The sequence below is a fragment of the Rissa tridactyla genome, chromosome 6 (genome assembly GCF_028500815.1).
Source record: "Rissa tridactyla isolate bRisTri1 chromosome 6, bRisTri1.patW.cur.20221130, whole genome shotgun sequence".
Classification (NCBI taxonomy): Eukaryota; Metazoa; Chordata; class Aves; order Charadriiformes; family Laridae; genus Rissa; species Rissa tridactyla.
Window position 1 is genome coordinate 53,836,126 of NC_071471.1, and position 22,766 is coordinate 53,858,891.

Below are 22,766 nucleotides of genomic sequence, written 5' to 3' on the forward strand. Positions count from 1 at the left end.
GAAGCCAAGTAGAATTTCTGTTTAACTACACTGTGGTTTATATTTCATTTGATCTATCTAATCATGTTTAAAATCTGATTTATTCAAAGTAGTCATAAGAAGCTTCTCAGTTCACAAGTCTATAAATTTACTCTGCCTTGGATGAATCACTTACAAATGGACGTGCACAAAAAGGAGTCAGGGAATTGTTTTATGGGCAACATCTCCGAAATCACATCTACTATACATGGCCGACATTCAGAAAAAGACCTGAGACAGCAGGTTGCATTGTAGTCTCTTCTATAAGAAAGAATATATTGATTTTCAGGAGAATACATGGATCAGGGAATACAGTAGATGGAATGGACTAGACTAGATTAGACTAGACTGGAATGGAAAGGAATAGATTTAGCTTTCCAATAGAAATGTAATTCCAATGTAGGTATAATTTCAAGTTGCCACTACTAGAAATGTGGAATTGCTGAGGGCTCTTCATTGATGGACCAGGGCTGAAGTCCAAAGGTAAGTTAGTGATTCTGTTTTAAAATTATGGTACTTTCTCAAATGCACATTTTTTCCCACGTCTGTGAGTAGAGAACATTGACAGGACTGAAAAGACTGAAGAACAGAAGAGTAGACAAAGGACAGGAGACTGGCTAGGTTACCAGCTGGCCTCACCTCGTGAACAAGAAGAGGGTAAATGAAGATTTGTTTCATTCATCCTGAGCAGAAGTATGGCAACATATGGTTGAATTTGGAACTGCATTGTCACATATATTAGGAGTGGTTCCTTCCCCTTCAAAGACCAGAAGGCAGACTGAAAAAAAGTAAACACATAGCAAACATAAGCAAACATGTGGATACGTGATAATTAATTACCCTGTATAACTTTTCCATCAGCTTTTTAATTCTGAGATGGTTTGAACACGCTGTGCAATACGCTGCTTCTTGCAGCACAGCTGTGTGGTTTCGTGGGAGGAACAACGGGACAACGTGCACCACCATGCAGATGGAGGTGACTGGATGGGACTCAGAGACGTGGCGCACCAGGGTGTGTATGGGAATGGCACATTCTTATAGCATCGTGATTGCAGCTAACCAGCTTTTCCTCAGCTCGTACAGGAGATACCACACCTCTTCATGCTACAATTGCGTTTAGGCAAACCAGGTTCATCCTAAATGATTTCCCCTACCTATTACTAATAAACAAGACAAATGTGCATTGCATAGTAAAAGCCTGCTATTGCATTTTGTGTCCCTCCAGTAAATCCACATTGCTTTGATGGGAAATATCAGGATGATTGTCTCCAATTAGGTGCAGTTACACTATTTCTGGCTGTGATTTCCCAGACAGAAATGCATGAGTGCATGCTGGGTGGCTGACGCATAGTGCATTTGATGTTTCAAAGGCAGCAAGCCCTCTGGGACTAGCACGCTACGAGAGCTAATCTCTGCAGCACATGCTTTGCAGTTACACACGCTCCCTCTGTGTTGTACGGATCTGTGCAAGCGCAATGGCCTGTTACTTGTAAGGGAACATACCATGACTAGAAAAGCCTGGGCATAAAGTAGCCTCACCAACAGAGTTAATACCAAAACCAAATATATCAGTAATGAGAAAAAAAAATCAAAAAAAATTAAAAAAATTTGAAAAACTCTCTAACCAGCACAACATCAAAGAACTGGATGAAAAACTATGAAATTACCGATCAAGTATTCTGAAGTCCAAGGATAATATCAAACCCTCTATGCTCGTACTAATACTTGTCATGCTTGCAGTAGCTGTGAAAAGCCATAATTTGAATTATAATGGTGTTATAAATTTATAAATTTACTAAGATTTTATTGAAAAGTTGGTTGGCATTTCCATTAGAACTGCTGCTCCTGGAGTCATGTGAGGATATCAGACATCAGCTCCTGTTCCAAGAGATGCCTCAGTCAGAGAGAAAAGTCTTGAAAACTGGGAGCTCCTGGTGATCCTGGAGAACTCGTGCATGGCTTTGAATGCAGAGAACTGGCTAGTCTGCATCACTTGTGAAAGGAAAAACTGCTTAGAATTCCTCTCGTAAACTACATCCTACTTTTCATTCATCCTTTTTTTCCCTATAATGCTCAGCAACCAATAGTGAACATTTTGCAGAAAACAGATGCCCACAAGTTTAACCAATTTATGCCATCAGGCGTCATAGATGGAAAGCTTCTTCTGCATCTGAAAATCTGACTGCTGCTTTGCATAAACCAAGTGAAGGATACTGGCAAATCCAGTCTTTGTTATTTTACTAGTATTTTCATAAATAAAGTGATCTTTAACCGATAAGGATAAAACACTTCACACCCTCCAGAAATGATCCAGCAAAAAACTGGTTCAGCCAAAATGGATACACACAAAGCCTAGGATAAATCCCAGAGGTAGGCAGGATGCCCAAGGACATCTCAAACAGCACCAAACCCCATGTTTGGTTACATTCTGTTGATGGATCCGCGGACTGATTGCTGGCGCCTTGTGTAGCGCCTTATCTTGCTACACTCCTTTTCTTTGTCCAGTGTCCCAAATGTAGCAGTGGTCAAAGTTTAAAGTAAAGCAGACAGATTAGTGGCTGAAATTCTGTGATTCTGCAAAAAATAATTTCCCCAGGATTTCCCCAAAACTCTGAGGTGAGTTGCCATTTAAGGAAAAAAGTAGACATTGTGAGTAAAGGGTTGCGCGTGCACACCCTGTATGAACATACAACCTGTGTTTATAATTTCACCCACTAGTAGTTGACAGCTGGTGTACCACGTAGAGAAGTCGGTTTGCCGTAAGCAATTATCTACCTCTGCCTTTGATTTTAATTTCTAATAAATAAACAAACTCCAAGCCTGTAATTCTCTGCAGTCCCAAATGAAAATTACAGACCAGCGGCCTCAGAAGCCATCTCAGAACTGACCTGGCCCTGATGCTGCTCCCCATCCCTGGCGCCGGTGGCAGCAAACAGCATGGGGAAGGCATATCACATGGGAAAGTCGTCACGCGTGGGGAAGGCATCATGTGGGAGATCTACTGAGCTAGGCAATCCTGTAGTGGCGAAGGGAAGGCTGGCTCCTTCCACAGATCATCCCAATGCTCCTCCTCAGTGTGCCATGCTAGGAGACAAGGTGTGACAAGGACATGACATGGTGACACGGTTCACTTCTGTACAGTCTGTTGAACATGCCAGGTGAGAATTCGCACTATGCAAAATGTTAATGTGTCTTTCCATGTGCATGCCAAAACCCTTGGAGACAGGGACCTCCCGTCCATTTTCTGGTGAGCCTTATGAGGTTTTCTCCGAACAGGTCTAATTTCAGTTCCGCCCTTGTTGAAACTGAGCCATGGACAGCTGTACAGAAAGGAATGGCATTAACTTCAGGGCACTTCCTAAGCTGGTGCCTTCTGTGGAAAACAAATGTTTTCTTACGAAATGAAAAAGGCAGGTACCCAGTGTATGCACCACATACAAGTTTTACGCTGCACGTTGCCCATAAGGCTAAGGCTGAGTCTGTCATTGGAGGGTTTATAATATCAGAAAAATGATATGAAAAATACTATTCTGCAAAATACTTATACTTGTCTTTGTAATTTGAAAATTCTGCTAGTATAAAAAGATCATTTCATTTTGCAATTGCACAATCTCTTTTCAAAACATGAAGCCAAGAGTAATCCAGCAACAGCAGAGAACCATACAGTGATTTTATTCAAAAGCTCAGGGGGGAATGGTTAAGCTGCCTTCCTAAGGAAACAATGCTTAGGAAATTATGCTGTCTGTTTGTCTGTCTGTCTGTCTCTTGCCAGGTAAATTTTGAGCCCTGTGGACAGTTTTCACTGATAGCAGCATAGTTCTCTGCAAAATAATTACTACTTCACGTTTTTCATGAAAAAAAGATGCCCAAGTAGACAAGATAGACTAGAAGTGTCCTGACCAGTAAAGACTGCAGCATGGTTAGGAGATTAAAAGAGGAAGCAGAAGAGCAAGAGAGATACCTCAATCATTAGAAATGTTTAACCGGAGCTTGCCATCAGCTTCAAGGTATAAACTGTCAGGAAACCAGTGTTGCTACACCAAGTGCTCAGGGAACGATTTTTTAAACACAGAATCCTTATAGAATTGAACAAAAATTTTAAAGCGTTGCTAGCTCCAAGAATCTACCTGCATGTTAAAAATCTGTTTAAACATTTTTTTCAGATAGTCCTTCCTGTTTTTCAAAGCAAAAACTCATCAGTGACTTCTTTATCTCCAGTAGTCCGTTCTCATAAGTCTCTGTCAATACAACTTGCAATAAGGACATGTCTGGATTTATGGCTCATATGAATAAAATCTGACATCCCGTAGGGCACGAAAGTAAGGATTTCAGCCACAGTTTTCATTTACTTATCTGAATATTCATGCAGATTAACAGGAACGCAGCTTGAAGTGAAATATCCCTTAGACACTGTTCAGACAAGTACTAGGGACAGTCTGCACAAAAAATCCTCATAGCCAGAGTTGCCAGCTGGACAATGGGAAGGAAACAAAAGCCCTGGAGGTCAAAATGACTTGGGAGGAATCGCACAACAGTGATGAAAGGTTCAGTGTCCTACTCGTTAGACCTGGACACCAGTTATTTCAAGATGCCGGGATGACCTGAGCGAGACTGTGGATACCAGTGCAGAGCAATTTGGCTGAGCAGTGCCGTGGTGGTGCCAAGGGGATGCAGCACGGAGATGCAGCCCAGCTTTGCCAGCTGAGGGACATGGTGCAGTGCAAGGGGTATGGACCCACACAAGTGGTGCTGCCGGAGCCAGGTCTGAGCTGGTACCTCTATACGCTGCTCTGTAGAGATGCCGGCAGCTCAGATCAGGATCAGCCTGAGGATCACTGCACCACAACTTGTTGGGCAGTGAAGACATGACCTGTTTTTCTGTTGGCTTTCAAAGGGACAATACAAATTACTGGCTTTTCAGACCTGGTTCTCCTCTAACATTGGAGCTTCTCTGCTACAGATTGACAGTCCCACTAGCAGAGAGCATGGACCCACAAGTCACCCCTGTTGAGGGACATGTCATGGTCCTACACAGACCTTGGGAATTTACCAGTTTTCAGATGGCCACTGCTACCTGCTCCAGGGGAGCGCAACAGCCAGGAGACCACTCTGCAAAGGGATCTTCCTGCCTCAAGGCACTTCACAAAATACTTCCAAAGCAAAGAGATCACCCTGACCATAAAAAAAGACATGGATTTTCTTTGTAAGATGGTAAGAATTATGCCCTTATCTGATATTGGCTTAATGAAAGAATATTCCCTTGTTTCACAGGAACTTTAAATGTCCAGTGCAACCATCAAATGGAACACAGCTTGAAAGCGGTCCATAAGTTTCATCTGTCCTATTTTTATGCAGTGTTGTGAAACTATGTGTTGGCACTAACATTTTAGAAGTAAACTTCCTTCACATAGCAAGAGAATGAAATATTGTTGACCTAAGTAAAATAGAATGTGTAGACTCTTCATTCAGTTTTGAAAAATATCGCTTTGAGGTCAGCAGACAAATTTTGTCTTTTTAAGGGAAAGATTTTCTTGAAAACACAGACTATATTTGATACACTGCTTTGTAATTTAAATTGCGTTTCTATAGCTAAGGTTAAAACACTTTTATCGTGTTCCATTTTCCTTATAAAAGATCAAGACAATATTCTAAGATCTAAGTGCAAAGTAATAGACTTAATTTTGTAATTATTTTGCTTTTATTTTTTTATTATTTTAAGATGGACTATTCTATGTGGGGAAATTAATGTTGGTGTCCAGAGCAGACCAGTAATTTGTATTGGTAACTGTATCCTCACTTTTAAAGAAAAAGGACCAGATCTATGAATTAGAGATACCTTTGCTCTTTCAAAAGAAATTCCTACTATGTATAAAGGTAAAAGGAAAACCCAAGTGTTTTACAAATGGAAAGACAGAGCGATGATTATCCAAGCTGTTGACCTAGCAGAAGTTAGTGGGAAGTTGTTTTTTATGCATGAAAAAATTCAACAAGCCATGACTGAGATAATTAGTAATGGAATTCATATTTGAAGATAATTTTTCAGTATAATGCAGGCAAGGAGAAAGGTGTTCATGAGAAGAGAGAACCGGCGGTCCCTGCTGCCAGCCACCTCGGAGCCCAGCCCCGACCTCAGCTCGCTGCCCACTCCAGGCTGCAGCCAACTCAGCCCCAGCCCAACCCAGTTACGGGTATGCAAAAATGCCAGTTTGAACAGAGGACAGAGGTTTTGCGATGCCACCTCTAACCCCTCAGCAGCCTCCTCCCGTCTCAGGGCAAACCCGTTACTTTAATTCTCAGCTCTAAGAAAAACACAAGCCACTCTGCCCACAGACCCTCTGACCCATCCTTAAAAATAGCTGGGTAGCTCCTGCTGATGCCAACACAAAACTGACTGGACCAAATTGCCTGACCCAACCCCAGCCTCATTCATTAGTCCACGCTTACGAGTGCTTAATGGCACACGCTCACCAGGACTGACGGGTGCACATTGACTAATGCTGACTGGTGCACACTGAGTATAACTCCTGCTTAGTGCTCATACTGGTTCCAGTTCTTCTGCCAGAAGATTTGAGTTCATGCTCCCAAGACTTTCATTTAGCAACAAGTGCAAGATAAATAAAGTGTACTTAATTCAGCTTTCCACATGTGTGTATGCAGGTGTGTGAATTCCTGTTTTTCCTAATTACAGTTGATTCATATGGGAGTGAGGACATTTTGCTGTATACATTACTACAAAATTAGCATAAGGATAAAAAGAATTACCTGTGGATTGTGGGGCAAAACAATTCGAACAGTTATGCAAAGGTCATGAATTGCAACAGAGACTTCATCTTCATCCACCCTCAGAGGTGAAGAAATCCTGGTTTGCATATATTTCACAAACTTCAGCATCAGCCAAGAGGTACTGTGGAAATTATTTCTGTTTTCAGAAGTTGTGTTTCCTTTGGGTAAGTCAAGAGCGGGGCTGGTCCTGAGCTTTTTGTTTGCAAGCTGCCTCTTCTATGGGTGACTGAGGCTTGGGCAGCAGAGCAGCGCTGCCTGGGAGATTCCCAGACAAGGTGTCAGCAGTGTGAGCAGAAGAAACATGCATGCATCCCCCTCTGTCCCCCCGACACCTTCCTTTTGACACTTCTTACTTTACCTTTATCACATGGAAGATTCATAATTATGTAAGCGCCAACTCAGAGCTACCTCACTCATCGCTTAAGAATACCGTGCCACTCAGCCTACTTGCTGGAAATCCTCCAGGCAAGCCCATGCCATTTACCTTGATGATGAGCACCAGGAATATTTTTGCAGGCCTGACAGAGCTGAGGAGAACCTCTCTCCCAAGCAGCCCCTGTTCTCGCTAGTGCTGTATGCTTTTGCACTTGCGTCTCTTTGTGGGTGGACTCCATTGCAAGGACTCCCTTTGCTCTTTGGAGGTGTAGGGGCCATTGCTGGGCGCAGGGGGCTCCGCTTTCACCCCCCAGACATGCCTGTGCTGGGAGCCAGCAGTGGTCCAGCCAAGGCAATAGCATGGGGTGGGGTGGCTGAGGGCAGCAATGGCACCCGCACTGACAGAAACCAGGTATCCTCCCAGGGATGCCATGGAGAATGCACTATTAGACCCCGCTCTTAGTTCTCAGTGTTTTGCTCACTCTCAAGAAACAACTGCTTACACCGTTATGGCATGAAATATTTTTAAAGCCATATGAGTGCATGGAGGGTTTCCTTCTGTTTTTGCTGCTGTGCGTTCCCTTGGAGACTCCTGGCTGGCAACTTGTACAAAAACAAGTCTGTCTCTCAATAAAGCATACCTTCCTCTAAAGGCTCTCCTTAACATACTCAAAATAGCCAAATGTTTCTGATAACTATGTACGCTGGCTGGATGAAGAAGCCAAAAGGACATATTTGATCCATGAAGAACCGCTATATTCAGCTTCTTGCAAATATCTTCCATTATTAAGTCACTTTCAAAGCCAGGTCCAATTCCTGAAACAGGAGGGAATGGGAAGAGCAAAGAGTTTGCAGAAAACACCAAAATGCTAGGGATTATATCCTGTGCATTGCTGAGATTCTTTATCCAAAAGAGCACTGGAAGGAGCTGAGGTTTCATAAACCTAGCATGTAGTCAACAATTTATATAAAGGCACTTATTTATATAAGGGCACCCAGACTGACCAGTTTAAAGTTCATTTGCATATGACCACATTTGTGAAGCTGCAGCCGCACCTCTGACAGTGACATCTGAACCTTTAAGCATTTCCACTGAATTCTACACCTCTTTATAGTGTGAGTAACTTCCTCTGAAACCTGTCAACTTACAACAGAGCGTGCATGTCTGTGTTTAAAATAAATCAGCCTAACACTCAGCCTTGTTCTCCCATCTCGAACACTCGCTTCAAACACCTGCCAATAACTTGCAATGGTGACTTTATCTACTAATTGTCTACTTATGGTATTATGCCACTTGGATGTTCCTTTTACTCAATATTGAGGGGTTTTTTGTCAATGAAGAATTGCTTTACACTAAAGAATGAAGCTGGATTTGTTCAGAGTGAGTTAATAGCACATCTTAGAATTGTGCGAGGTACTCAAAGGCAAGTACATATTTAAACAACTCATTTGTGGAATTCATGTTGAGCTTCAAAAGACTCTGGGACTTCAAAAAGGAGAAAACTTGGTTTTCTTGGAGGCAAAATGCAAGGTGTTAAAGTATCTGAAAGGAAATAAACAGAGAATTAAAAAAAAAAAAATAATCCACACATAGAGTCACTGTTTGGAAACACTTTCTAAACCAGCCCTTTGAAAATCATTTCCGCTCCTATTTCCCTGCCAGAAGCAAAGTTGGACTTTTATATTTCTCTTTGAAAGCCTGCTAGCAAATCTTGTAGAACAGGTCTTCTCCTGAGACTTTCTTTTGTATTTCTTTCTGGTCTGTAAATATTAAAGAAAATAACTTCTGAGGATATGTTAGATAAATCTGGTCCAAACCAGAGCCACTATTGCAAGGAGAAAGTGTACAAGCTATAACATAAATAGAAGTATCAAAGTCTGTTCAAAACTGAGATATTAATCTCAGTGAATAAGCTAATCTGTTCTGTGTGGATGAATGGTATCTGTAAAACAGAATGAATATTTGGAGGAACAAGTGAACAACACAGAATAATTAGTTTCAAGGTTTAAAAATACCAAGCTGGAACAGGCAGAATGCAAAGTCCACCAGCTTTATACCAGAATACGCAAGTGAAGGAAAAAAAAAAAAAGAAGAAAGCCTTAATCATACTTCTGCAAAGTATGTATGATACCAATAGCTAGGACAGCAGTTAGGCAACATGGCTGCATCATGCTTGTACTCCACAAAAAGCAGAGTCTCACATAGGTCCCTGTCCTGAAGACCTAACCATCTACTTCCTAATTTCTACTGCTGGGCAATACTGGCCCACTCCTGGCATGCCTGAGACCATGGAGACAAGTGGCCATTATGATGGTGCTTCCTGAGTCCATACAGATTATGGAAAAGCATTCTAACTTCATAACTATACATTTAGGGAATATCCATTTTATTCTATGGCCATTTTAGAGGGGCAGTATGAATAAAGGAAAATCTCTGGAAACCACTCCTGCAGCAATATAGAATTACGGAACAGCAACATGAGCCTTAAAAGGACAAAAGAAAAATAGGTGCAACAACATCTATAGAAGTATCAGAGAGTCAGAGTTCCTTCCATCCTTTTAACACAACATGAGAAGCTGGAATTGGCAGGTTGTTAGTAAAAGAGAAAATTGTCGCAGGTCTATTGACAATTTCATTAGGTATGATAAGGTATATCTACAAACATATTTGTTTTCAGAATTCCTGATCCTGCTATGACACTCCACAGAGGCTGGTATTCTCCTTAAAAAACCCAGCAATCTGTGATAGTAAAAAGAGCCTTGTTATAGCTGTGGTGGTGAAGGAGATGAGAAGCACAAGGTCTGAGAATAAAAGGAGTCGCCTCTCCCTGCTGCTACCCTAGGGAAAAGCTGAAGTGATAGCAGAAGGAACAAGGAGCGTGAAAGAAATAGATGTTTATTAAGGTGCTGCATGACTGGGGAAAAAACAGTGCACGACCATCGTTTCACTGCTGTCTTTACCCAACACTGCTTCCAAACACCCGGGAACTGAGTTTCCATTCTTCAGTCGTCTCAGACGCTCAGCCAAACACATGATTTCTGGCACAAGGTCGGTAATGCTTTAATTTATCTCTGACCCAAAACTGGTGAAGGCTTTGTGGGAGCTGCAAAAGGTGGTATCAGACCCAGGCTTGAGGAATTGCTTTATTATTTAAGAAGAAATATGTTTTTGTTGTGTTCTTTTGTTTATAACTCACATAGGTGAAAAGATGGCTGTTTATGGCACACCATGACTCACCTAGCCTGAATTTAGGTAACTCTGCGGTAACTGGAGAGGCATAGGAAAATGGCAAGTGGGAATAAGGTCATAGTGCCTTTCAAACACACACACAAAAAAAAGGAGGCTAGCTCAGTAAAAAAAAGCTTCCAAAACATCTGTTCCTTTTTCTACAAAAGAAGCCTACTATTTTCAAGATACAGATTGTATCAGAATGTAGTGTTAGGAAGTTAGAATAACAATTGTTTTTCCATGATAAGAAAAAAATAGGGTATTCCTATTATTTGGGAAAAAAGTTACGAAGTCTTCTTGACTGGGAAAATAATAAATGCAATGGATTTGTTGGCTGATTCGGTCTAGCCTAGAGCTCTATGACGGGGACAACAGAGGTTCAGACATGGCCTCTAGGGGTTTGTATGGCGTAGAAAGAATGCTAATTCAAACACTCTGCATTTTCTTCGAGCTAAGAGTATGCAGGTGTTCACGGACTACAGCTGCTATGTGTGCACCTAAGCAGCCTAGGTTCCTCCCAGGTGTTTCTTGTTCCTTACTCCCTGAACAAAACTGGACGTCCCTGCACTCAGTCTCTACCTGGCATCATGTTTAGCAAAGCTTTCTTTTCTCCATCCTCACCCTAAGGGGTGGATAAATTTTGCCATTGAGCAGTTTTGTGTAAATTATGCTAGGCAACTATAAATAAGCACTTTCTTTAGGTTCCTAAGTTCTCAATTAAATTATAAATATTTTAATTTGTTTATTTTCAATCGCCTTATTTTTTTCAGTTAACTATCCAGCAGCTTGGTTGTCTCCCCTTAGAAAACTTCACTGTGACAATGATTGATATAGTTACAAGTTGCCCAATAACTCCAGTGTTCCCCAGAGTTAGCCAGAAATGTTTCCTAATTAATCTACAGAACAAATGCATGGCATGATAATACAAGTGATTTGCTTCTCAGAAGAATGAGTGAAATCCATTTCTTCAAAAGCTTTGCTCTCTTTCTTGCATTCACTGATATTGAATGAAAACTTGCCCTGTTTGAGAGCAACGTCCTGGTCCAAACCTTAGCACAGAATCCAGATTGTTGCCAAACTGCCTCATATAGGTGTTTAAAGTCAGCTTTGTTCCTTTCCATTAACAAGTAGGGAGTACCAGGCTAGCTCCTCTCAGTATTAGGCAGCACTTCCCCCATCAGAAAAGCACAGAACCTGTCTGGATTACAAGTGCAGAGCAGGATTACTGACAGATGAATATACTGTTTTATCCAGAGAGAAGATATGGCTGTTTGTTGCTGTGACGTATTTGTTACAGGGATTTACTTATCCAGAAAAACTCAGAAGAATGAAGGAAGCTGTGGATCCTGAAGCATTTATGAATATTGTAAGTTGCTCAGTAGAGTGGCCTGGGGAAGGAAGGCACGCATGTCTCACAGCGGAGGGGTTTCTAGGCATTAGAAATAACAAGGTAGATAAGCTGCCTTTATTTAACCCATCCTCCCTAGTCATTTTATATACTACTGCTTTCTCTTCTATTCTCCTGTCTGCATGTGTAACAACACACCTTATGTTTGACAGGAGTTAAGGCAAACATCCTTAGTACATCTCCAGAGTTGATTTCCTTTTAAATATCAGTTACCAGTTGGCTATTGCTGGCACTATGCCCCTATCTGAAAGAACGACCATCTGGAATGTCAGCATTTCATCAGCAAAGATGACTCTAAATAACCAGTGGTTTGTGTGTTCTCCTTTTTTGAATGAGACCCCTTCTTTTCTCCTTTTTTTAAGACTGGCTGTGCTAGCGATTTCCCTTGTGACTATGCAAGTGGCTGATCCTGTTTTTTTTCCATAATGTAGTCAATTTTTCACTGGTACTCATTGCATACATGCCACTCAAAGGGGCTGTTGCGAATCTCTCTGGATCTCCCCGAAAGCCGTTTAAATAAAGTGGTTTCACTTTGCATTGCAGCAGATGAGGAGCACGCACCCAGGCAGCCCCTCATCTCAGCTATGGGAATCATAAACTCCTGCTGTGAGCTTACAACAATTCTTATATCACCAGAATTCAGGGGCTTGTGATTGTATGAGAATAGTATAATACAGGGGGTTTTATAACAGATTGTGACTGAACAGTCACATCCTGGATATAACACAAAGAATGAAGGAAATTTGTTGTAGTTTTAGGGTTACAATATCCAACCTGATACTGCTTTATTCAGGTGCTTAATATATGTAGATCAAATCCCCAGTTGTATCTGCTTTCTAACATTTCTTCACAGCAAATATCTTATGCACGTAATATATCTGAAATGGACTTCTGCAGCCAAATGCATTTGTACTTTCTCTTCTAGAACGAGCTCATTACTTACAAAGGGTACCCCAGCGAGGAGTATGAAGTGATGACAGAAGACGGTTATACCATTACCCTTAACAGAATCCCTTATGGTACACAGAATCAGGGAAACCCAGGTACAGTTCTTTAATATGAGACAAAACCAGCCTAGATAGGGCATGTTCTGGAAAGACATACCTTATGTTTTTAAAATGTCCACCAAAGCTTGTATTCACAAGTGATATTTTAGCAAAGAATTCTGGCTGCCCTGAACAGCCTGCAAGATCAACAGGATTTATGTCATGCACACCTATTTATAACAAAAATCCATTATAATATGAAGCATATACCCTCATAATAAGAGTTGATGAGTAAAAGTTAAAAAAAAAAAAGGGGTAAAGGCTGTAATCTGCCCAATCCACTTGTTTTGAGAAAGTTTTTACAGCTTCTAATTTTGCTTGGCTTTTGCTTATACCTGGATAATATCAGTGACTGATTCATATTTTAGGTAAAGGAAACCTCTGCAACAGTCTCACACCTTCATTCTTTATATCAGTGTTGAGAATCTCAAGCTGTTGCGGTTGAGCTATACAAACAATGACCAGAGGGTGCCAAGCTAGTTTTCACTGGTTTTGTCAGGCAAGTCTTTCCATAAATCCTTACAGAAGCTTAGAAAGTTCTGTCTTTCTAGAAAGGGATGTTTTGTTCTTATGAATATTTGTTTCCCGTTTAAGTTGGGGCAGGAACAAATCCCAGTATTGAATACAGGAGAATAATATCCCTGAACTACCAGAAAATGAAAAAAAATTATAAATTGCTGTTTTGTTTCTGATTTGCTTTTCAGCTTCGAAACCTGCTGTGTTTCTCCAACATGGATTATTGGGAGACGCTAGTAACTGGGTCACAAACCTGCCCAACAACAGCTTGGGCTTCATACTAGCTGATGCTGGTTTTGATGTTTGGATGGGAAATAGCAGAGGGAATCGCTGGTCAAGAAAACATCAAAATTATTCCATTGATCAAGATGAATTCTGGGCTTTCAGGTAGACCAAACCATTGAAGGGCATCTCCATTGCCCACCCTTACATATTTAATTAAGCTGGATAAATCAGGGTTTACTTATGCTACCTTTTAAAAAGCATTCTTTACATTCTCTTTTACTGAGGTGCCCCCATGCAAGCATGTGAAGTTTAATAGTGGTGGAAACTGCATGCCTCTAATTACTGCTAGAAAATGTTCTTCAAACTAGAGATATAGCAGCAGAGCAACTCATAGGAACCCGCATAGGTCATGTCCAAGCCACTCCTCGGTTCTGGAGGCTATTTAGAAACACTATTCTATATATTACAATATCACTAAAATCACAGAAGGAGAAAATGTAAATCCTTCTTGCACTTATTTTAATGAACATTTAAAAACAGACCTTTTCTTTAACCACAAATTTTGTAAAATGTGTGATTCCACGAAAGGAGCTCCTTCTGTATACACCATTACAATTCAATCTGATACTTCTTGAAATTATAGTCCTTCTGTTGATGTCGAAGGAGAAAATACCCTAGAAAACCTTAAGTAGTATCCTCCATACCCAGTGCCAGAAAAACACAGAACCTAAAATAGAAGAATGATTCACTAAATGGTTCATGTTGTTTCTTTGTTGACAAGCCTGTAATAAAAATGTGAATTCAAATGGACTTTTAATTTATGCATGCCTTTCTTTCAATCTCCTGCCTGCAGTTTTGATGAGATGGCTAAGTTTGATCTCCCAGCAGCAATAAATTTCATTGTGGAGAAAACAGGACAGGAAAAGTTGTACTATATTGGCTATTCGCAAGGTACTACCATTGGTAAGTTATGCACAACAGACCAACGTTTCAGGAAAACAGGAGTAAAATGTGATTTGATATACTGAATGTGCCTGGGGTTTTCATTAACTCTTTGCAGGAGTGATAAACACAGGAGAAGCTGTATTCAGCATGTAGGCATTTTTAATTTATTATAAAGACAATAAAACATAATGGACCAAGGGCACTGCTGCTGTTAAGTCTGTCAACTTATAATTGTACTGGAAATTATTGTGGGCCATTCAAATTGTTTGTTTCCAAGATGCACGGGTGTGCCTAACAGCAGATGGTCAGTTGACCAAAATAAACAAAATAGGAAGATGAGAGTATAGAAAGAGAAGCTGGCCAGTTTGGACAGGACACACACACACCAAAAAAAAGGAAATATGAAATTGGATTGACTGGAAGAAAAACAACTGCTCCTCCCAGTAATAGATGAAATGCATGAATGTACATCAGAAGTGTGCATTTACGTTTACATGGGTTTGGAAGAAAGCTGTAAAGGCAAAATATAGAAAGAAATTTCTCTCTGAAGGGGGAAATAAATCTACAAGCTGGTAACACACAGAGAAAAGGGATTTAACACAAATCTAGGCTGAACCATAGTCTCTGAACAACTAACAAGGTTGCTTGTAGGTTTGAAATTGCAGAATAGCATTTATAAACACTGAACTAAAGCAGTCTAATGTACAAATGATGATTTTCTTAACTCCTCTTTTTTATTTTCTCAGCTTTCATTGCATTTTCAACAATGCCAGAGCTGTCTCAAAAAATCAAACTTTATTTTGCGTTGGCACCTGTCACGACTATTAAGTACGCTAGAAGCCCAGCAACAAAACTCCTCTACCTTCCTGAAAAATTGCTCAGGGTATGAGATATCTTGGTTTCGACTGTTTAACCATATACTTGATTGTTCAGCTCTTAAAATGGATAAACAGAAAGCATAGGGCTTTGTGAAGTCTACTCATTTGCATGTGGGTAGGTCTACCTTATAACTGAAGCCTTTGGAAGTTCAGACTGGACATTAAGAGAAACTTTTTATCTAGGGCAACAGAGCAGCACTGGGACGTGTCACCCAGAAAGAGGTTCAGAGACACAGATCCTCAAAGCTTTCCAAGATTCCTGTAGGCAAAGCCACAACTGATGTGCAAGCTTAGAGCTAAAATATGAAATGGAGTTAACATTTAACGTATCTCTTCATTAAAAATGATGTAACACAAATTGAGTAATGCCTGAGTAGGCTGATGCAATGGAAAAACACCTAATTCCTTTCTTGTTTGTGGGAACATCATCTGGCAAATGAAGAAAAAGCAAGTGACAACCACTGAAAGTGCTGGAGAAGAACAGGACACAAACACGTCTTAAAAGCAACAGCACAATGTACAAGTGTATGTTCTTAAGTGAATGTTACCTTTGTATTTCACAGGTTTTGCTTGGCAAAAGAGAATTCCTCCCCCAGACTGAATGTCTAAGAAGGTTCATAGTCCCTTTGTGCAGCCACCGAGCTCTTGCCAGGCTTTGTAGAAGTATCTTCTTCAGTCTGGGTGGCTGTAACCTGAAAAACATTGACATGGTATGTATAACTTACCAGCTTTACTGAGAGTTTAAGCTGCTGCTCCCAAGACTTACCTTCTATCCTGTGGTATGAATCCTGAATTTCTATTAGTCAGCATCACATGGCAGGGAACAGCCCACACTACCAGACAGCAATATTTGCTGGTTGCCCCATCACTGGCAGGGGACCACTGCCTCGATCCTCAGAAGTGCACTTGGCACCATCCCTACAATCTACAGCGGCTCAAAGCCCCATAAAACTCCACAGTCTGCCTTCTGCCAGACCTCACCTAGGGCACCATCTCCTACTTCGTACTGTGACCACTGGTCTCGTTGGAGATCTTCAGTATGCTCGCACACCACAGAAGAATTAGTAAAACCCCTACCTGCTTCATGTTTCCAGGAGCTCTTTGCAACACAGAAAGGAACACACATATTCCCCCTTGTCCTCCACCTCCAAGCCCTGGACCACCAGGGATGTGCTCAGAGGCACAGGATACCTCGGGGGTACCTGAGAGAGAGTTGGCAGATGCTGGAGATTAAGACATACTTGGGCTCCTAATGTTATGTCCAGCCGTAGGCCAGACCACCTGGGCATCAAAGTTTTGCTCCAGGATTTTCCAAAGTATGCCTCAGAGTGTGTTCTTTGAGGAAGGATCACACAGCAACTTCTTAAGAAAGCCCTGCAGGACTAGGGTGTGTTTTATTTCAAATAGTTGTGCGTTCCTCAGGCAATTGCAGTTCCTTTCACTGTTCTGTCCGACAGCCGACCTCTCTCACACTGGTTCTGTTACAGACTCCTGAAAAAAAACACCTATTTGGGGTCTAAATTGATGACTTTCTATTCTATCCTTTCCACCTGTTAGATTCTTTCAATTTGTCAATCATCCTGGAAAATGTCCTGGTTGGGGGCTCTTCTTTTGGTGCTGCTCCAAACTTGACACATCATCACATCTGGAGTAACTCTGAGGGAGTCTCCAATGATGACACTCCGATTTCTATTGGTTTTATTGATACATGACACTGCTGTGGCAGATGTTTTGATGTACATCTGAATAGAAGGGAGGAAGAAAATGCTCACTGAATATTTTCTTTCAGAACCGAATCGATGTGTATATTGCACAAACCCCTGCTGGAACTTCTGTGCAGAACATAGTCCACTGGAGTCAGGTACTAGCAAATTCCTGGAATGCAAAATAGATTCTCATTTCTGGCTGTGTAGGGTGTAGAGTGGGGTGTGGCTGATATCCTGCTGTGAAGCCACCGCTAACTTCTTGGAAACACATGTAACCCATAGTTTACAATTGAAATCTCAATTCAAACCACTGTTTTTCATTGATCTTTCTTTTTTCAGCATGATAGAGGTATCCTATGTGATACAGGTACATTTGAAGCCCCAACAACGAGGATTTGTGTAAACACATGTATGCTGGAAGCTGTGTATGCAGATGTATATATCACTCTTCTTATTGTTTATCCATTACCTTATATAAATGGTGTCTGCAGTTCGGTACAGAGCTTACCTTATGAAATTATGAGAAAGACATAGTCTACTTTACTTTGTAAAATATCAGAGTTTACTAGTAAAAGCCCTTGTATTTTCATCTCTTGCTTTCAAACCTCTCAGTGTTTGGACAGCAACAGAACTATAAATAATAAATCCTTTACTTAGTAGGCTCGCTCTACCCCTTACTTACAATGTACTGTCACAGTAGAGCAGCAGCAGCGCTGATGGAAGCTGCCTTTCTGCCTTTGGGCTCATGCTTTCAGGAATCATCAAGTCTGGTCTCGCTCACAGAAGCTGCTGTATGCAGGAGAGGTTTCCTGGCAGCGCTGCAGGCTCTGCAGCAGAGCAGGAAGCAGTTGCAGGCACAGGGAGCTCGCAAGAGTGTTAATGCACTTTTCAACACGGCAAACACTGCCGTTATTACTACTAAAGGGGTTAACAGACACCTTACCTTCGATATTAAGATCCCTTTGATGGTGTCTGTCACATTAGTAACAACCCATGCTGTAGGCAAAGCCAAGGAGCACAAGGGAAGAACTAGAAATGGTGACTTCTGTATTCAAACCAGAGAGGGAAAAGAAAACATAAGAAGCAGCCATTCACAAAGCTGACGGCAACACGATTACCAGAAGAGGACACAGCAGCACCAGTGAGGGAAACTTGCTGGAGGCAGCTGTTAATAGCAATTTTACACAGAAGAACAAATTGCCTGTGAAAACATCCTTGGGTCTTTCTGCAGGAGCCGTGATTTTTTTGGTTCTGACAGAAGCATTAGATTCCTTTTCACTGATTGAAACTTTTAACTAATTTACTGTTGACTCTTTCATAGCTCTTAGAAGAACTTCAGTTGAGGCTTTAGTTTGGAGTCAGGCTCAGCAGGGAAACAACCCATAATCTTCCTGAATGACAGCTTTGTAACTACCCTTTTCTTGTTCATCCTCTTAGGAGGCCCATTCGGGGAAATTCCAAGCTTATGACTGGGGCAGTTCAAAGAAGAACATGGAAAAATACCAACAGGTAAATTTTGGTGAAACAATATTTTCAAAACAGAAGCACAGAGGAAGAAAGCAAGGCTGCAGTAGGAGGCACATTTTCAGAATACAAGTAGATGGATTTAGCCACCACCATCTGTAGTTTGGAAGTCAACAGAGAAAACACGCAAGCACTAATGGCAATAATGAGAGAGAGAGAGACAGAGCGAGCGTGCGAGCGCAAACCTTTTCAATTAAATTATCAATAGGAATAAGAGGAAGTAAGGGCAGGAAAGACAGAAAATGAATTTTGAAAAAGAAGAGTACATCTAGTGGATCAGATCAAAGAGGCATTTTGCCTATTAGCATGATAGACACAGTTGCCAATGCATGAGAGATCAGGGAAACACTATTAGGAAGAGGGCTACTGGAGAGCTAATAGCTACCCCTAGATTCTAGCAGCCAGAGACAAAAGGACTTTGTCCTCAAGCAGTGCCAGAAGAACCTCTCCAACATCCAAGACCCTCATTCCATGCTTGACCCTTTAGGTCTTTACAACAGCCTGTCATTAAGAGTTACACATTTTAATGATGGCTTGCATGAAATGCAACTTCCTTTGGTTTGTCTTGAATTTGCTTGCCCCTGGAAAGTCACTGTATGCCTTCTAGGTTTTGTGTTATGAGAAGTAATGGGATAATTACTTCCTGTGCTCTTTCTTCATACTATTCATGATTGTATAAGCCTGTCTCCTGTCCCTGCTCTGGCCTCTATTTTCCAAACTCAGGTAGTCCAAGCTACTTCCTCTCTCCTCCCACAGAAGTCACTTGATGATCCTTTTACCCTTGTCGCTTTCTAACTAGACCATGTATGTCTTCTGGGGCTGACCAGTACTCCAAAAGGACCAAGATGGGGTTTTATCCAGAGACATCCTGACATCTTCTGTCTTGTTCCAGGCTCCTGTCTCATGAGTTCCTAGCTGAGGGGGCAAAGACACAACGGTAACTCTTTGTCAACTCAGAAGGCATTTTTCCTTTGGCTGTGCTGTCAGCTGGGTCATCCCTGCAAGCGCCGACAGAAAAGACAAGCAAGGGCACTTCCTTCCCATTTGGTTTAGGAAACCCCTACTTTGAACAGTGATGGAAGAAAGCCTCAAAAGCATGTCTGCTCTGCTTTCCTGGTCATTCATTCCTGTACAACTTCATGTTTTCCAGGCTACTCCTCCTCTCTACATTGTAGAAGAGATGACTGTACCAACTGCAGTATGGACTGGGGGACAAGACTTGCTCGCAGATCCCAAGGATGCAGCCATTTTACTGTCTCAAATTAAGAGGCTGATCTATCACAAGAGGATTCCTGAATGGGCACACCTGGATTTCATCTGGGGATTGGATGCACCTTTGCATATGTACAATGAAATTATTGATCTGATGCAGAAGTATCCTTAACCTACAACCAGCTGCCATACTTAACTCATTCAACAACACTTGCTTTCACTGGGTACAAACAAAACCTTCTTTTGTATCAGATGGTTTCTGCTAGAGTCAGAGAAAGGGGTCCTCCTGATGCTGTTTTCACACCACGTGTCACAGCAATGCCTTTTGCATCCTGACGGTACAACTTCGTATTTTCTGGCAACCTTGTGGATCGGTAATCACTTTTTAACTGATACAGGCTAGATTCTGCAATAACCATCTTTGCTAACAGAAGACGTGGTTTTGTTGCAGCCTGTTCTCTGCTTTAGACCCTAACAGTAATGAAAGCACTGACTTTCTCTGGATATGGTCAGTGATATAAAGAAGTTTTCCATTCTTCATATTATTTCTCAGTTTATTGGGCTGGCAGTTTTTGAAAGGCGTAGTGTAAGCCAAGACTAATTCTAACAGTTATGGTATTGATTAATTTTATTATTAGATAAGACAATTACCAGAAAGTAAAAACTGAGTTCACACAAAAAAATCATTCCTGAAAAAAAGATGGTTTGTCTTCATTTGAAACAGGGCTGCTCACTTTTTTCATGAGGAAGAGCAAGAGACACAGGGAGGGTAGACCCAAAGAAAACAGTAGCCAGTCTGGTGGTTCAAGCATGCACCTGTAAGATGGGAAGTTTGGGTTCAAGACCCCCCTGATATAGAGAAAACTTGGCAGACTCAATCTCTGCTGACAACGCTTTCAGGATCTGTGTACATGAACTTTCCAGGGTGGGACAAAGGAGGTGATTTCATGTTGGCAATGACAGCATTTCAGTGGGACACTTTGGTTTAAAGTTACACTCTGAACCCAGCAGGAACCTCACATCTCCTGCTATTTCAGATGGAAGCTGCTGGCTACCACGGAGATGAGCTACCCTAACCTTTATCTTGGCTCTGACAAGCCTCTTTGGGGTTTAAAAACTAAAATGATAAGTACCCAAACATTGCTGGAAAGAATCCATTATCTCCATCCTATGGGTATTTAGAGCACTTTGCTCGCTAGTGGGAAGGACTGCTTTGCAAACAATGCTGAAGAAACTGCCATCCTAGTTAATTGCCTGGTGGAACTCTGGCTCTACCAAGCTTGTTTCAAATAGGTAGTTATTGCACAAAGACACTCTCTTGAAGGGTAGCCTCCATGGTTATTAGGTTACAGCATTTTGGGTCACTGTGCCTTCACAATTGATACGCCATTAGCTTCGCTGTGCAAAGAGACACAGTGCATTTAGGGGATTCCTTTACGTGTGACACCCTCGTTCTCCGTTTGAATCTAGTGTTAACATGGGCCACGTCTGGGATGCTAACCAGGGCAGGTACAGCTGTTACGCTAAGACAATTCACTGGTGACACTTTATGACCAAAGTGTCAGCATCTCACTCTGCAAAATGGTTCATTAGCCAAACAAATTAACCATGGTTGGTGCCACTTCTCTTCCTTTCTCTTCCAAGACAAACAACAAGCCTGTTTCATCTCCTGAGCCCGTTGCTGAAGCCTATCCTGTTTCCTTGTGCTCCACAAATGTAAATGGAGCTTGATCCAAACAAAACTGCTCCCCTGTAGACAAGGACATTCCTGACACCCAATGCAAATTCCTGGGGACAAATACCCTCCAGAGAGTCAGCCCTTCAACTAACTCGCTGCTTGCAGGGGAAACGCATGAGATCTTGAGACCTACTTTATGAGTTTTCAATACTTATGATGAGAAATGCAACAGCAATCTACCTGAGAGAAGCCAGAGTATCCCCTAAATTCACTTCGGAAAGAGAATGCAGCTGTGCAGCCATCTTGCAACCAGGGAAAATTTCCGAGGCAGGGTATTGAATTTTCTAGAAAATCAATAAAAACAGGTTGGGAAAGCTGCATTGTAAAAATCATGGGGACTGTTGATCCCACTTTGGGACATGAGGAGGGACTAGGTATGTTGCAGAAGCCCTTCTCAGTAATTAATATATGGCTTGATGAAAGTTACTGTCACTTAGGGACATCAGAGCAGCCGAGTTATAGCGCTTTTCACCAAGAAATTATCAAATCACCTTTTTCACCATCCCAAAAAATGTTCTCTACTTTGTATGTAAAGCAGAACTGTTACTGTGTCTTCGCTGATATCCTCTTCTTATTTCACACCTTTCCTTCTCCCTCCACCCAAAGGCATCATATTATTTGCAATGGTGTTCTCAAGAACACATCCCTTTCATCTGGTGTTCTTCTAAATGCCCATCAGTCCACGATGAAAAACAAGTTCTTCTGAAGACAATTATGAGTTAATTGGCTGAAAAGGCTGGTCCTCACGTAGGAGGATTCTACTTTCTTTGTAGCCCAGCTGCCTAAGGGCACAGAACGTGTCCTTCTGCCCATGGTTACCAAGTCAATTTCAGAGAGGACTGAGCCTCCAGGCTGACTACAACTAATTCAGCAGTTAGGGAAAGATCTGCAAAGATACTATGTTGTCAGAGTTGATGAAAATGGCTTGGGAGAAACAACAACCTTTGTTTGTTCCTTCACTGGGAGAAAGGTTATATGATGGATTCAAACCTTCTTTGGCACCAGGGGGTCCCTACAGAAGCCACGTCAACTCTGAGCAACTAATGTAGAATAAGATGGGTTTCATGAGTTATGCTGCTCACTGAAAAACAGACTTAAGAGTATGTGTGTAATTATAAACTTAAAAGATAACATAAACCAAATGAAAAGCAATAGCAGAGGCA

At 41.5% G+C, this 22,766-nt stretch overlaps 1 protein-coding gene and 1 long non-coding RNA gene across 2 annotated transcripts; one reads left to right on the plus strand and one right to left on the minus strand.

The window, feature by feature from the left end:
• Positions 1-621: 621 nt before the first annotated feature.
• On the minus strand, positions 622-6,931 carry LOC128911714 (uncharacterized). The gene is made up of 3 exons (XR_008467143.1): positions 6,781-6,931; positions 2,907-3,391; positions 622-796 (listed from the first exon to the last, which is right to left on the minus strand). It is a non-coding gene; the product is annotated as an uncharacterized LOC128911714 (long non-coding RNA).
• Positions 6,932-9,992: 3,061 nt separating this feature from the next.
• On the plus strand, positions 9,993-22,388 carry LOC128910960 (lipase member M-like). Its single transcript, XM_054205072.1, is given in 11 exon segments — positions 9,993-10,129; positions 10,131-10,225; positions 11,660-11,771; positions 12,739-12,856; positions 13,564-13,762; positions 14,454-14,563; positions 15,292-15,428; positions 15,987-16,133; positions 17,213-17,284; positions 18,567-18,638; positions 19,804-22,388. Coding segments are annotated over 11 exon segments (1,338 nt in total). The 5' UTR covers positions 9,993-10,087; the 3' UTR covers positions 20,038-22,388.
• The last annotated feature ends 378 nt before the right edge of the window (positions 22,389-22,766 follow it).